General features: G+C 31.7%; 1 protein-coding gene across 12 annotated transcripts; it reads left to right on the forward strand.

Moving 5' to 3' along the window:
- Positions 1 to 494: 494 nt before the first annotated feature.
- LOC114753561 (putative pentatricopeptide repeat-containing protein At1g77010, mitochondrial) lies at positions 495 to 10755 on the forward strand. Of its 12 annotated transcripts, none has more exons than XR_003741014.1 (7): positions 3577 to 3718; positions 4648 to 5480; positions 6435 to 8949; positions 9934 to 10130; positions 10335 to 10408; positions 10488 to 10566; positions 10660 to 10755. XR_003741014.1 is itself a non-coding variant. In XM_028942244.1 (3 exons), exon 3 carries the CDS (start codon positions 6625 to 6627, stop codon positions 8662 to 8664), a length of 2040 nt encoding a protein of 679 aa, XP_028798077.1. In that variant the 5' UTR covers positions 3577 to 3718; positions 4648 to 5480; positions 6435 to 6624; the 3' UTR covers positions 8665 to 9154. The 12 variants fall into 12 exon arrangements, 1 of the variants encoding a protein (XP_028798077.1); XR_003741017.1 differs by having other exon boundaries at positions 4648 to 4779; positions 5032 to 5480; positions 10488 to 10755; XR_003741013.1 differs by having other exon boundaries at positions 10488 to 10755.
- The last annotated feature ends 6572 nt before the right edge of the window (positions 10756 to 17327 follow it).

Here is a 17327-nt window from a genome sequence, read left to right on the forward strand (position 1 = left end):
TACATTCTGTTGAGACTAGGACCTTGATGCAAAATTTCCCTTGTTTGTTTGTCCTTCACAGAAAAATAACCAGAATGAAATTCAAAAAAGACATTATTATCATCACAAAATTGATAAACTGATAGCAAATTTTTTATAATAGGAGGAACATCAAGAAGATTAGTGAGAAGATAATTGCCAAAAGCTGTGTTGATTGTTTCAGATCCTTGGTGTTGAATGGACATCGGAGAACCATTACTGACTAGAACTGAATCATTTCCATAGTATGGCTCACTATTGAGATCTAGTTTAGAGAAGTCATTAGTCATGTGATGAGTAGCAATAGTGTCAGGATACCAAAGAGAGTCATCTGCAGAAGATAGTTCAGAGTAATGGACAGCAAGAGAAGGAGGTAGAGGTGCTTGTAGTGCATGATTTTGACAATCAAAACAAGTTAAGGCAGTATGACCAAATCTATCACGCATCTGGCAAGCCAATTCATCAAAGTCAGGTCGAAAATAGGAAGGTGAATACCTCCCTCTTCCTTTAAAGAATCCACGAAAGAATCCACGAAAAGGTTGATTTTGGTCGAGACCTAGGATACCGCGACCTGGGTTTGGAAAACCACATCCATAGCTGGTGAAGCGTCCACCTTGACCACCTCTAGAAGAGGACGCTGAACCTCTATGAACAGCATTTGCAGTGACCACAGTACGAAGAGAAGTGGAGTTTTGTTGAGAAAGATGCTCTTCAAAGACAAGTAAATGGCTTAAAATAGCTTCAACAGAAAGGAAACTTCTCTGTGTGGAGAGAACAGTGACCATAGTGTCAAACTCTGAACCCAATCCAGCTAAGAGATAAGTGACAAAATCATAATCTACAACGGGTTTTCCTGCTACTGCCAAGGAGCCTACTAACATGGTTGCTCTGCGATAATAGTCAGTGATACTCTCACCATCTTTCTTGAGTTTGGTGATTTGTTGATGGAGATAGACTAGTCGGTCTTGAGTTTGTTGAGAAAAGGAGGTCTCCAGTGCTATCCACAAAGTACGTGAGGCTTTGTGATGAATAAATTGAGGGATAATTTTTTCAGTGAGAGATGCAAGAAGTATTGAGAGAACCAACTGATCTTGCTAGAACCACGTAAGGTAATCTCTGTTGGGGAGACCAAAAGAGAGCTTTTGAGGTGGAGGAGGTATAGAGCCATCAATATATCCCAAAAGTTGTTGACCATAAAGATAAGGAAGAAGTTGAGCTCTCCAGATTAGTTATTTTGGGTTAGTTTGACTGTAATGTAGTGGGGTAGGTTGGAAGGTGGTGAAGCAAGAGATACAGAAGAAGATGAAGCAGTATTGGGAGGAGTGACCATGGAGGTGGAGGATGGAGATGATAAACCTAACATTTTGGGAAGGATGTTACGACTTTGATGCCATAATGAACCAAAATAGTGACAGGACGGTGAAAATGTATATTCTATTCATTGATATGTCGTGTACACTGTATACGCAATATATAGATTAAGTTAAACAGTACAATAAAGACACATATAAAGGAAGAAAAGAATATGGAATCGTAACACTAGGATGGGTTGATTGGGCTTGTCATTGTAATTGGGCTTCAACGTGAGTGTTGTATTCTTTAAAATATTTTTATTAATCATATATGTTAAAATAAAAATCTTTTAATATGTGCAATCAGTATGGGGGCTACTGTGGGGGAAAATGAATAAATATAAGAGATAATATATCAAAATTTTATATTTAGAACTAAATTATATTTCTAACTAACTCTTATATTTAGAATAAGAGGTAATACTTTATTATTTAAATCAAATAAAGTAATTTGATTCAATTAGAACTAAGCATTATAAACATGATTATGATTGATTTATGGGATAAGGATCTTTCCAGTATACCCTCTTTCTCAATTTTTCTCTTAAAATCCTTTCTCCACCCTTAGAAAAAAAAATGAATGACTTAGATATAATATTTTATAAATATTTATAAGTTATTTTTTTATATTACAAGTGTAAACTGATCCAGAATAATTTTTTTAAATTTAAACTTATTTCTTTATATTTTAATAATATTTTATAAGATATTACATCTAAACTTTTTTTTTAATCTAAGGGTAGAAAAGGGATTTCGAGAGGAAAAAAGAAAGAAAATTTTGAGAGGATAGATTTTCAACCCATAAGCACGGTTGTCAATTTTTCCCATGTTTAGATTAGCTTTTGACTAATCTTATTTACAAGTCAAAAGCTGTGACTTACTTATAATTCATGTAAAAGTAGTTTTTTTAAAAAAAAAAATCAAAAGATATTTTTACTGTTATGTTTATGTTAGTTTTATGCTTCTCTATGCATATTTCTTGTGTTCTTAACCAGTTTTTTGTTATTTATTTTTAATGTTTTATTAAGTGAAAATAATTTCTAACATATTTTTATACTACCTCCGGTCCTTATTATAAGACCCCGTTTGACTTTTTGTTTGGTCCTAATTATAAGACCCCAATCCATTTTATCTCTCATATTTATACATTTTTTTCCAAGATAATCCTTCTAATAATGATAGTTCTAGCCAATATACTTAATTAGCAAGGATATTTTAGAAATGACAACACTTATTTATTACAAATTACTAACTTAACTTACTTCCTTAATCTCCTCAAATAAGTCAACTGGGTCTTATAATTAGGACCGGAGGTAGTAACATTTTTAATTTTTAATATTATTTTTTAATTTTATGTTTACATAAATTGTGCAAAGTATATCTAATTATATAATATTATTTGGTTAAAAAAATTTCACATTATTACGATTTCTAATTTAAATATATTTTAGTCATTAAATATAGCTCCTCCTTATTATAATAATTTAAAATTATTATATTTTGTAAATTCATATTTGTAATTATTTTTATTATTTAATAAAAATCATATTTATTTTGGTTATTTTACAAACTAAACTTACTTATCCAATCATAATCTAAATAACTTTTCTATTCTACAAACTAACTTTCATAAAAATCAATCCCAACATAAATTGTATTACTTAATCTAACTTTTATTTAATCTAACTTATTTAGAAATCAGCTTAAAATTAAGTTTTTTTTTTTACCATCAATCTAAACAAACTCTTAGTTAATAATACGACTTAAGCAACACCCAAAATATACGGCTGCCTTCCTATTCTAACTTCTATTAGCCGACTAAATTATCTATGGTATTTTTTTAAAGAAAAATAACAAAAAAAAAACTCGAAAATTGCATAATCCAATGAGAAGCTTATATAACAATGTGCTGTTATTTTCAAATCTAAGTATCGTCAAAATCACCAACAAGTGTTGGTCCAAGTGGAAGGGACTTGGGTCCCTTAAACATCATGTCCTTTAAACATCATGTCTTGGGTTCAATTCTTGGGACGGTATGTATGGAAAAAACACTGTTGGGAAAACAAATCTGATTTAGGATTTAATAATTTTCAGGGTTTTTTTCTGCTTTTGTTTTCAAATATTCCATTCTTACCCTTCGGACCAAAACGCTCGTTTCACTCTCTTCTGTCTCCCCAATGCTCGTGTTCACGCATCTCCTCCTCCCGTCGCCTGCTTGGTCCTCCAGCCTCTGCCTTCCAGTAGTTGCCGCCGCCTCCGCCGCCTCCTGCTCCGTCGTTTTTGACCGTTGCCGTCATCTCTTCTGTAGAGTCGCTCGTTCTCGTTGTCCTATTCGGTCCTTCATTCAGGTTTCTGAGTTCTTGCTCCTTGATGTGATTGAATCTCTGTTCTTTTCAGTTTATCATGGTAAAACCATAGCATATGTTGCCCTGTTCTTTGGTGATTTAGGTATTGCAAAATTACCAGCTTCTACTCATTATTTTGGGTACTCCCTTCGGTCCATAATATGAGAAGTTAGTTTAAGTTTTCTCACAAACCAAGGAATGTTAGTTAATTCATTAAATTTGTTTCAAATTGATGAAAGTTACCCATTAAAGAATGTGACTGGAAAATTCTCTCTCATCTCTTCAGCATTTAAAACTCTCTCCTCTCTTTGTAACAAGGATCAAAAGTGGAAAACTATCACTAATTGCCTTGTTAACCTCTTATATTTTGTACCAGAATTTTCTTCTAACCAATTTCTTATATTATGGAGCAAAGGGAGTATAAATATTCAGTATACGCATACCCTGCTTTACGGTGGTCTAATCTAATCATGCAGTGAGACTGATAGCCAATAAGTTATTCTTTGTTTTTGTGCAGATTGGATTTAATTCATGGGAATAGAAAATTTCTTTTAGGCTTTGCATTTTCCTATTATTTGTTAATTGTTATTTTTGTTTATATGATATCTAGACCTTTTTTCGCCTAATATTTAAGCTACTCTTCAGTTTATTACTGGTTTCTTGATATATACTATTTGCCTTTGGTCTTCATTCACGTGCGAGAGGGATAATAACCTTTGACGTTACCTGCAGCTTTTGAACTCGTTGAAGCATGTTCTCTGTTCATTAATCTCATGGAGCTTTTTGAGTTCTAAGAAATTCCAAACTTATTCAGCTGTTAATCTTAAAATTTTGTCCATGTCATTGGCCCTGTATTCTTGTGAACTGTGATGACTTGTTTTATCTACCACTTTTAAGTTGCTAATCCTTGATCTTCCTGGTTCAATCAAAAGTGAAGGAGGGGTTAGACTTAGAAGATTCCATCAATGAGAATGAGATTAAGCCTAAAAATAAAATAAAAACTGTGGCTGAGACATTATTGGGAGGAACAGAGACCAGCTCAGGCCTCATTGTGGCTTGCACGGGTATGATTTCTTCGCTGTGCTTTGTTTCTTCTTAAAAGCTCCCCCAACATATCAATTATAACCCTCAGAGACTATGCAAAAGCTTCTTTGGCCTCATTCTTTCAATTCTAGAAGTCCCTTTTCTTCCAATGATATATCATATATTTATCAAGTGGTTTCTTCCTGGGGTATATATATATCTTCTGACTTTAATGTATCTTCTCTCGGTATGTGATGATCTGTGCGCAATTCAAATAATCAACCGACATGAAGGACTCTGGTTTATGGTAGATGCATATTTCCCATCTTCAATTCTACATACAGTCTAATTTCATGCCTTATTAACTGGTCTAGTATATTGGTGGCTCTTGGACTGACAAACAACAAGAACTCGGGAACACAATCATTTTGAAGTCTGAACTCTCTCTTTAACCCCATCAGCAAATGGAAAAAGATAATAAGGACCCGGATGCCCATCTGGCCTCATCAAAGCCAGTTTAGTCACATCCAATGCCCCCTAGTCCTATCTCAAACCCCATACAAATTTCTCATTATATTTAGCCTTAGCAGCTTCCACTACTTCAACCTCAATCTTCATCATATCAGGGAAGTGACTGTAATTGGTTGCCAGCCATGGAATGATGCAAAATTTGGTTCTATATGAGGAAGAAATTATGCTTACTTGTGGTTTTCTCAAATAAAATTTGGGCAGCTTTAAAGTGGTATGTATAGTCCTTAATTGTGATGTCTATATGATGTTTGTTGCTCTAAAAATGAAGTGGATTGTGAAAATATGGGTTTCGTATGTGCAATTGTACATAAAGCCTTCTAAATGACTTTGCATAGTCAAGCTCCATTATTGAGTTTGTATGACATTCTTTCTCGGTTCCTTTTTCGAGCTTCTTTTTTCCCATTATAATACGATATTTTTGTTTAAGTTTGTATGGCATACTTTCTCAGTTCTTTTTTCGAGCTTCTTTTTTCCATTATAATACATGTTATTTTTGTTTGAGTTTGTATGACATACTTTCTCAGTTCCTTTTTCGAGCTTCTTTTTCCCCATTATAATACATGTTATTTTTGTAATCATTTTTATGTTATATATTGATCATTTTACTTTATTTTTTATTGAATTAAGATATTAAGTAATTAAGTAATTATAAAAAAACTCATGCCACTATCAATTATATAAAATAAGTGAATCAGAATTTTCCCCCTTTTTTCCCTCTAAGTTGATTTTAAAAACAATTGTTTCAAACATGTATGGTTTTTTTTTTTTCAAATGTGGCTTTTTTTTAGAACATTTACCGAAACAGATTTTTTACTTTTTTTGTTTCCAAAACTTGTTTTATAAAACTGTTTTGAGAACAAAAACATTGCAAACAGAAACAAACAAGGCCTAAAATAACTCCCATTCCCTCCAACCAAAGAAAGCTCATAACCTCACCTCCCCACTCCTTCCCTCCCTTATGTTTGAAATGAATGGACTAATCCTCCTTGCACGGCTTCTTTTTCTGCTTTACGCATAGAGAGAGCTAAGGGCAAATTAATATACCTGGGAACCACATTTTTTCCTCTTTGAATCTTTTTGCCTTCCTATTATTGTCGCATCCTAAAGTCGTTTATTTAATGCAACCAAACTTTTTTCCCTATAACATTGGTCAAAACAAATGTAGGCTAAAAGAAATCAAGTGGTGATTGGAAGGCTGAACCATGCATGTGAAGCAACGTTGCGAACTCTCTAGCTTGCTTTGTGCTGTATTTGTTCATCTTGCTTTTGTATGCAGTACTTGCTCTATGTACTATGAAATAGAAATCCATTGACTATGGCCAGTGTCATCTTTTATCGGACTGAACAATCAGAAAATGAATCCTGATCTGCATGCTCTTACCTGTGCGATTTACAACACTCATCACTCAATTTCTCAAGTGAAGCAACTCCACCTGGCTTTTCTCAAAAGGGGTATTCTGAATTCTGCACTTACAATCGGAAACCGCCTTCTTCAGTTGTACTCCAGGTGTGGTAGCATGGTAGATGCACGGCAGTTGTTTATGGAGATGCCTCAGAGAAATTGTTTCTCCTGGAGCACAATGATTGAAGGTTATATGAAGCTAGGTCACAAGTACAAGTCCCTGGAGTTATTTGATATCATGCCCCAAAAGAGCAATTACTCCTGGAATGTGGTTGTTTCAGGATTTGCGAAGGCTGGTGAACTAGAAATGGCCCATCCATTGTTCAATGCTATGCCCAGGAAAAACGAGCTAGTGTGGAATTCAATGATTCATGGTTATGTCCGAAACGGGCAACCTGGAAAAGCTTTAATGCTCTTCAAGAATTTGAATTCAGACCCATCAGAAGCAAGGCATCGGGATACATTCATTTTGGCAACTGTAATTAGGGCTTGCACAGATTTGTTGGCTTTAAGCTGTGGCAAACAAATCCATGCTCGCATTTTCATTGATGATATTGAACTTGACTCGGTCTTGTGTAGTTCGTTGATTAATTTATATGGAAAATGTGGTGATTTTGTTACTGCAGATCATATTATGGATGTTGTGGGAGAGACTGATGATTTCTCTCTATCAGCTATGATATCAGGGTATGCACATTCTGGTAGAATGAATGAGGCTAGAAGAATTTTTGAAAGAAAAGTTAATCCATGTCATGTCTTGTGGAATTCAATTATTTCCGGATATATATCCAATTGTGAGGAATTGGAAGCATTGGCTCTCTTCAACAGAATGCGTAGAAGTGGGGTTGAGGAAGACCCCTCTACTATTGCAAACATTTTGAGTGCTTGCAGTAGCTTGCTCATTATTGAGCTTGTCATACAGATGCATGCCCATGCTACTAAAGCTGGCGTATCCGAGGACATTATTGTTGCTAGTGCTTTGCTTGATGCATATGCAAAATGTCAAAGTCTTTATGAAGCTTGCAAATTGTTCAGTGAGCTCAAAGCTCATGACACAGTTTTACTTAATACGATGATCACTGTATATTCCACTTGTGGAAGAATTGATGATGCTAAAGGGATTTTCAAGACAATGTCGAATAAAACTATGATAACATGGAACTCAATGGTAGTGGGCCTCTCTCAGAATGCTTGTCCACATGAAGCATTAGATATCTTTTGTCAAATGGTTAAGCTGGACTTAAAATTGGACAAGTTTAGCATTGCCAGTGTAATCAGCTCTTGTGCAAGTACTTCATCCCTTAAACTCGGTGAGCAAATATTTGGTAAAGCTATTACTATTGGGCTTGAATCTGACCAAATCATTTCTACTTCCCTTGTTGATTTTTACTGTAAATGTGGGTTTGCTGAGATAGGCCATAAAATTTTTGATGGAATGATCAAAACTGATGAAGTCTCTTGGAATACAATGTTGATGGGATATGCTACAAATGGATATGGATTTGAAGCACTAGCCCTCTTCAGTGAAATGAGGCTTGCTGGTGTTAGACCTTCTGGTATCACTTTTATTGCGGTTCTCTCAGCCTGTGATCAAAGTGGTCTAGTTGAAGAAGGAAGAAATTGGTTCAGTAGCATGAAATGTGACTATAATATTGATCCAGGGATTGAGCATTACTCTTGCATGGTGGATCTTTTAGCCCGTGCTGGTTCCTTTAGGGAAGCAATGGATCTTATGGAAGAGATGCCTTTTGAGGCTGATGCAAGCATGTGGTCATCAATATTGAGAGGCTGTGTAGCCCACGGAAACAAGACTCTTGGCAAGAAGGCTGCTGAACAAATTATTGAGCTTGATCCTGGAAATTCGAGTGCTTTCATTCAATTATCTAATATACTTGCAACTTCTGACGATTGGGAAGGATCAGCTCAAGTAAGAAATTTGATGAGAGATAAGCATGTTCAAAAGAATCCAGGTTATAGTTGGGCAGATTGTTGAATAAGAAATTCTGCTGAGGCCCCCAGTTTTAGCCTTTCAGATGAAAAGGAACGAATTCAGGGAGAAAAACCCCCGTATAAGAACAAGCGATGCTGGTGGATTCTGTTTCTTGCGCTATGTTTTGCACTGATCAAATGATCTGAAGACAATGAATAGCTCGACTGTATTTTGATGGATTTTCTTTCAAATACATGTCATGGCTTCAGAGTCAAAAAATGGACCTGAAAATTTTGAAGAAAGAGGCAATGATGCGTTGGGGATGCATATCTGAAGCTAACAAATAAAGTATGTTGCACTTACCAACTCCTTTGACTTGACACGTGCAGACTACAGACTACAAAGCTCAAACCCGAAGCATATTTGAAGTAATAGAGAAGTAGACAGTCATTTCTCAGTTCTTGCGAATTCACTTGTTTAGATGTAATCACCTTCTGGTTCTTTGAATGAAGCCTTGATTATGTTAAAATAGAAACAATTTCACATTGTGGAAGACAGAACAATAATATTTCGCCTCCGTAATCCTCTTTCTAGAAAGTGAGGGATGAGTATATTTTGCATTATGGACAATACAAGGAGCATTGAAGAATAGGTTTCATTTTGGGGAAATTAGGGCTGCATATTGTGTCATCATTGCTTGTGATTTCACCAAAGATCACATTGAGAATGACATTGAGCTCATAACTGATAAAGTTTGAAGTGGGCGTGGCCCTTTCAGCTCATAACTGAGTTTTTCTTGGTTCATCATGCCTAATTTAAATTCATGCTGAGGTTAGCATCAAGAAAATTCATAGCAGGATTTTCAGTCAGACAGGTTAAGTAACAAGAGATCTCGTGCCATAATTCAGCTTGGATAATATTTGATCTGCATTACAGTTGGTGAAAATTTCTTACGAATAAGTTTTATCATAATCTTGCCTAATGAGAACAATTGAACATATTCTTCAGTTCTCTTTTCTATTCTTCTCCCATTGGTTTCATTTTTAACTAGCAAATTCGAAAATGGCATCTTTAACGTAATCTGAGATATCCTTTGAACAAGAGACCATGTATGGTTGCATTAATTTCTCTGCGGAGACCTTGATATCTCAAGCCTTCATAAGACAGATGTCATGGAACATTAGTCACTTTGCTGTTTGTCCAACACTGTTTCACTATCAGATTGTTATAGTGTTGAAGACATTGAGCATTCTATCATCTCTGTTCTATAATCTCTCGCACAAGATATCCCTCTGTTGTAGTCTCTTTTAATACCTATGATTTTGCTAATAGGTCATGGCGGCAAATTTCTTCAGATTTTTTATCTTCCTAATGCTCTTTGAACCGTGCCAGATGACTAACCCGACCTGTGATAAATCCCAGAAGATTACAGAGCCAAAGCACCTGGCGTGAATAAGAAATGGACAGCAAAGGAGTCAATAATTCTTATTAATATAGTTGAAGTTAGCAACATGCCAGTAAAAACTCAGGTCAGGTTTTCCAAATCTTTTACTGTTTATATATGCTTGTACAATTTCCTCATCTTAAAATGTTATGTTTCCTAAATTTTGAGATTCTTTTGTGTTCCTGGAAGTTGGACATTCTACCAGACTTGCGAATGAATTGTCCTTTCTGTTCTGTTCTCCTTTGGACCATAAAAGAACAATAAGCAAGGAGAAATAATAAAACTGCAGGTAGAAGCTGTCTTATTAGCTGCATTTTAATGATGAAAATAAAACCACTCGAGTTTGATGAGGTCATTATAATGGTAAGTATATAAAAAGATCAATGGTTATCCAGTTATTAGCATCAACAGAGAGTTATTAACATTCCATTCCTTCTCATAGTGTGGAAGAACAAAACAAATATGGCTTTTATCCCTTGAATTAGAGACGCATGCACTAACGGTCTAAGGTTACAAGTAAGGTTACGCCATTTGAAATGCACCAATTCCTTTTTCTTTCTTTTTTTTGGTTGATTGTGGCGCAATGACTGAGTTGTATACCTTGGGATATACAGGTGGCCATAAATTATTTCAAGGGATATGGATACGGTCACATCACATACAAGCAAGGCTTTACTTGGACTTTGCATCTGATATATACATACTTTTTAATTACTACCTCCGACCCTAATTATAAGAGCCAGTTGACTAATTTGATAAGATTAAGTTGAGTTAGTTATTTGTCCTAAATTGGTGTTATCTTTCCTAAAATATCCTTACTAATCAAGTGTATTGACTAGGACTATTATTGTTAGAAGAGTTACTTTGGAAAATATATATATATGAGAGCAAAGTGGATTGGGGTCTTATATTTAGAATCAAAATAAAAGTTAAATAGGGTCTTATATTAAGGACCGGAGGTAGTACTTCTTAAGAAATGGACACAAACGTTGATTATTTATTCTTACCTATTTTTATTTATGATTGCAATAGAGTTAAAGCCTTGTTTGGTCTTGCTATTAGAAAAAATCATTTTCTATGTAAAAAGAAATAATAAGATATATAATTATCTCTTATATTCTTGTATATGATTATCTCTAATATTCTTGTTATTACTCTATTATTGAACAATTTTTTTATTATTTTAGGACGAGAGTTTCTTATCAATATTTTCTTTTGGCCAACATTTCATTCAAGTTTTGACAAGAACAATAATATTGGGATGCTGTTCTGTTCTCTCACAATGGTGGCCAAAATGTTATGGATTATGAATATATTACCCTCTCTTATCATTCATATAGGAGCTGGTTGGGAATTAGATGTAGTGTGAAATATAATAGTTCAATTTATCTTTCAAATTAGTTTAATTAACTTGTAAACTGATATATAATTAAATATCACATAAGATTATTTTAGAAAAGTCAGGACATATTTATTATAATTAAATAATTTTTTTAATTTTTTTTAATCCGCTGAAATTAACAGTTGTTGTATTAATAAGGTGAGCCAATATCATCACATGTCTCTTGACTGACATTTTCATGGAAGCTAGAATTCTGACCTGCGCGTTAGCGTTCATTTTTTTCCCAAAAAAATGAAGTAATAAGAATTTTGAAAACGCATTTATTTATACCTAACTTTTGAACATTGCATTATTAAATGGGACAATCTCATACTGAAATTTAAAATCAGGCTTTTACTTTGAATAAATTCTTAATTAGGTTAAGAGGTTTAACTAGAAATTTATGAATATTATTAAAGGATCAAAATGTCCCTCTATAATTAAAATATGAGCTGTTATTTTTACATTTTTCTTCCTTATAAATTCTTTTCTTAAAATATGACAATAATAAATTATAATATTGTCACAATCTAAAATCTATTAAAAGTTCGTTGTCTGAATAAGTTTTTCACTCTTAAAATGTATGCGTGTTCTATTAAAAAATATATATACCTGTTAAATAAAAAATTTGTATGTGTGGGTATATATTATTAAATATATGGACGATGAATCAATATTAAAACTTAGCAGAAATTGAACACATCCAAAATTAAAATCTATCAATGACCTATACTGTTACATTATGAGGGTGCTGGAGTAATTATCAATTTGAATTACGGACTATGTTGTAACTACTTGTCATCTATTAAAGATTTTTTTTTTTCAAATTTCAGGAAAATCCCAAAAAAAAAGTTTAGGAAACAAATTTGTGAGGAAGACAAATATAAAAGTAACAACTCATATTATAATCATATAGGGGTATTCTAGATTTTTAACATTTATAAATTCCTAATTAGACATTTTGGCCTGACTAAGGATTTGTTCAAATTATAGACCTAATTTTATATTTTAATATTTCAGTTGGATTCAAATGGAATTCTCCCTTATTAAATTTAAAGAGATATATTCAAATTTACTAGAAAAATTAAATTGATGTGAAATTTACAAATAAATATTGCTACCTGTCCTCTTAAATAAAAGCTAGATAGAGTTTTTAATTTGCTCATAAATATAAAATTTTAATCTATTTTTTCACAAATATGTAATTTTCTTCTAAAATATCTCGGTAGATTCCACATAGTAAGAAAATTCTAATTAATGAATAGTTACAATACACATTATTAGAAAAGATATTATAAGAAAATTAACATATATTTATTATAAATAAAAAATTTAACTAATTTTTTTAATATCCACAAATTGATTATTAATATTAAGATAGTAAAATGAAGTCACTGTTTATTAGTATCATATAATTATGTCAATAATAAGAAATTATAGGAAGAACTGCAAATATAGTGCGACCACTTCAGCAACCTTGACAACCTCTGGAGATGATGACAAGTGTAGAAATAATAAAGAGTGGTGTGGAATATTGATGGGAAGAAGTGTATAAAAATAATGGAGAATTGCAATTAGGCCCCACTCAAAGGAATTAAATGCAAAAAGGTCCCTTGAAATCATGAAATTATTCTGAAGCCCCAAGGGATCTTTTTACAATAAATTTTATTTATTTAATTACCAAATTACCCTTCTTCTTTTTTTTTTTAAATTTGCATTGACAACTGAAAGAGCAGTGGTTGACAACTCAAGGTGCAAGGATTGACAACTATCGCGGCTGGTTTGACAACACATTTTCTCAGCATATCACACCATAAGTTGTCAAACCAGCCGCGATAGTTGTCAATCCTTGCACCTTGAGTTGTCAACCACTGCTCTTTCAGTTTGTCAATGCAAACTTAAAAAAAAAAAAAAAAGAAGGGTAATTTGGTAAGTAAACAAATAAAATTTAATGCAAAAAATTTTTTGAGACTTTAAAATAATTTCATGATTTTAAGAGATTTTTTTATATTTAATTCCCTTGAATGGGACCTAATTGCCATTTTCCTTAAAAATAAGTTTCAAACTGAGGGGAAGATAAGCATGGAGATGACGACAAGTGGCGTGAAAACAACCAGAAGGGCCAAGCATGGCATGGGAGGATGGCGTGGCGTGAAAACAACCAGAAGGGCCAACAACCTTTATTTTGTCCGTTTCCAACTCAAAAAGTGAGGAAGCACATGTGGGCCCATCGCTGCAGGGTGAAGCACCTCAATCTGCCAAACGCCCGTGAGCACTGAAATGCACGGTGCAGAGGAATCCTTGTACCCAGTTCGGACGCGCTATAATGAGAGCCTGTGGGCACGTTTTTGTAAAATGGAGATGAAATTTGTATCACATGTCTATATTTACTTCTCTGATCTTATTTATAAAGTGTTTTTAATATATTTTACACCGATAAAAAAAATCTTAAAATACATTAATTCTTTATGAAAATATAACAATTTTTTAATTTGATCTATATTTAATATATATACCTTTTAAAAGAAATACCTACCTACATTATAATAAATAGAGGACAAAAAGTACATTCATGTTGAAAATTTAATGAAGTGATTTATAAATAGGATCACAAAAAACCTTTTCACTCTATCCTATAAATAAGATCAGAGAAATATTTTACATTTTATAAATTATAATTAAAAAGTTATTTATAAATTATTTTTTTTATTTCCAAAAGAATGTACAGGGTCTCTGGATTAGTTATTAGATAATAGTTTCTAGATAAAAATTATTAAAAAAAGTTATTTTAAAAGTATGTTTTAACTACTGAGGATTGGGTCTAACATAATGAGTTAGTCCTTTATAACTTGACGAATCAAAATTTTAATTCTCATTGAAAGAGGTATCTACATTTATTTAGTATTAGACAATGGTTTTATTGATTTCGTAACCAAAAAAATTTCTCATTATAAAATTTATTATCTAAAAGTATCTAACGTCCTATATTTTTGCTCATATGCAACTCATCTCCATCAATACAACTCTTTTTGAGTTGTGTGCAATATATTAGATATGTATAACACATAGCTAAAGAAATATTGCACACATCTAAATAAAAGTTGCACACAAGTTTTTTAACACATTTTAGATATTTTTGGACAATAAATTTTACCATGGAGGATATTTTAGCAATTTTCCTAATAGCCAATGCACCTTCTGCTCCTCATTATTAGGCAAGATTAATGTGTAAATTTATTTCAAAAAATTTCATTCAAGACTAATGTTACTTTAGAAGTTTTTTTTTTTCTAAGTCCAATATAGTCTTGAAGTTTGAGAACATAGTAATGTCATCACATGTCATTAGAAAAACCAACATTAATCGTTCAAATATTGACATTGATTGTTTTAACATTTCTGGGGCAATCTTGGACCGCAAAAAAAACTGTCAAGACAATGGTACTATGTTAGAAATTTGAAAAATTCACACATCAAATGATGAGAAATATATAATGTTACCTCCTGTTTTTAATATAAGACTTTGTTTGATTTTTATTTTGGTCTTAAATATAAGATCACAATCCACTTTGTCTCTCATATTTATATTTTTTTCCAAAGTAATCCTTTTAACAATGATAGTTCTAGCAACTACACTTGATTAGCAAGAATATTTTAAGAAAGACAACACTTATTTAGAACAAATAACTAACTCAACTTAATTTCTTAATATTCTCAAATTAGTTAACTGGTTCTTATAATTAAGATCAGAGGTAGTAATTGCAGAGAAAAACATATGCTGGAATAAATTGATTAAACCGATTTAATAATATATGCCTTTAGTCCATCATATATTCTTATTTTCTCATCCCATACGTTGTTTGGTTAGACTTTTCCCAGACTTGGTGGAGTTCACATCACAAAGTCACAACATGGCAATCCAATCCAATGGGCACACGTTCGTCCCTAATTCATTGTTGTGATCACAACTAAACGCTACTCTAAGTTGGTTTGTCTATTTCGTTGCCTAAATCAAAATGGTCTATTTTGGTTGGCAAAAAACAAAGGTCTATATGAAAGTGATAAATAACTAATATTTAGTTTTTCCATTTAGTTATTTATTTATTGTGAGTATGCATTTTTACATAATTCAAACTTAACCCAATCATCGATGTTGTGTTACTATAAATAAATAAAAAGTCAAATATATAATATTTATTAGCCACAAACGTAAGATGCTGATGTAATTTAACCTTTATTTTAAGTGTAACTTTGTTGGGGAAAAAAAATAATTCTCCCTTTTTGTTTTTATCATAAGAACCTCTTATATATCTTTTCTATGCACATAAAAAGAAACACAAAATAACAGAACAAAAGAACCTTATGGCTTTTAACTTTAAGCTGAATTCAAAAGATAACAAATTTTTTTCCCAAAACATATGAATATACAATTTTAACATTTATTTATTATTTTGTTGGTTTTTTTCATAGGTTATACTCACTCAGTTCCTTTTTATAAGAAATATTTGACCAAATTAAGCAGATAAAAAGTTCGTTTAAATTGGTTAAAAGATAATAAATATGTAAAAATTATAAATTTTTCTTAAAAATATGCTTGAGAGTATAAGAGAGAGAGAAAAATATTAAAGTGAAGAGAGCTATGAAAAAGAAAAAATGAGATTAAGGAATAAATGATGCTTTAGGAAATGGGGGTAATAGATATATTAAATATTAAAATAAGTAATTAATAAAGGTAAAATAGGAAACTAGTCAAGAAAATTTGAGACATCTTGCAAATGTTTCTTATAAATAGGAATAAGATAAAAAAAATGGTAGCTGTTTTTTTATTAAAAGGAATGAGGAAATAATATATTACATATGAATAAAGTTAAGAAATTGTTAAATTTTAAGACAGAGTTAATGAAGTTTAAATTTTTTTTATCTATGTAAAACTTCTTAAAAATAACTTATAAATAGGGTCATATAAGTATATTTAGTACTAAATTCAACTATCAAATTAGTTGCTATTTTAGATATCAAAGAGAAAACTACCTTTTGTCCTAAATATAAGATCTGCTTTGATATACTAGAAAAAAAACACTTAAAAAGTATTGTTACATAAGTTAAGAGAAAATTCTTTTCATACTAAAAATACTTTTAAAAATAAAAAATTTAATCCAAACACTTTAGTTAAATCTTCATACGAAAAACCAAAGTACAAGGACATTTTACTAGTTTTTTTTTTTTTTTGCTTTTTTTAGTGGTATAGAGCCAGAAAAACAAGCCAAGCTCATCACCTCGGCCCGTTTAGACTCAAAAATTATGAGGGTCGTGCTTAAAATTTTTTTCCTTAAATAAAAAAATGTTTAAAAGGACTATCCCTGCAAGATCGAGGGTCGTCCTATTTAGACCCTTTTATATTTTTTTATAATTTTTTTATAATTCTAATATTATTAATTTCTTACATTGTTAATAATATTTTGAATGTTTAATTATTATTATCATTTTAAAATTAAATTTCATAAAATGGTTTGATTTATTTGGTTTTAGACAATAATTTATCTAATTAAATTTTAAAAAATGGGTTAATTTGGATTTTAATAATGATTTGATTTATACTATATTTGTTGATATTTTTAAACCATATATATTTAATAAGAAAGTATTTTTATACTTATATAACTTGTCACTCTATAATTTGAATTGGAAATTTATGAGTTTCAACAACAATACTTCTCAAACTAAAGTAAAATAATAGCTAGGCTACAAACTTTAAAAGTGAAATTCTTATAAAGAAGAAAAACTTGATATTTTTGCTACAAAAAAAAACAATTGATTATAGTGATAATGAAGTTTCAAAAAATTAATGATATTATTTATCTATTGCATATTTGCACTATTGATGAAACTTTTGGATTATTGATT

The sequence above is a fragment of the Neltuma alba genome, unplaced genomic scaffold, assembly GCF_004799145.2.
Source record: "Neltuma alba isolate B1F8T4 unplaced genomic scaffold, ASM479914v2 tig00007991_pilon, whole genome shotgun sequence".
NCBI classification, from domain to species: Eukaryota; Viridiplantae; Streptophyta; class Magnoliopsida; order Fabales; family Fabaceae; genus Neltuma; species Neltuma alba.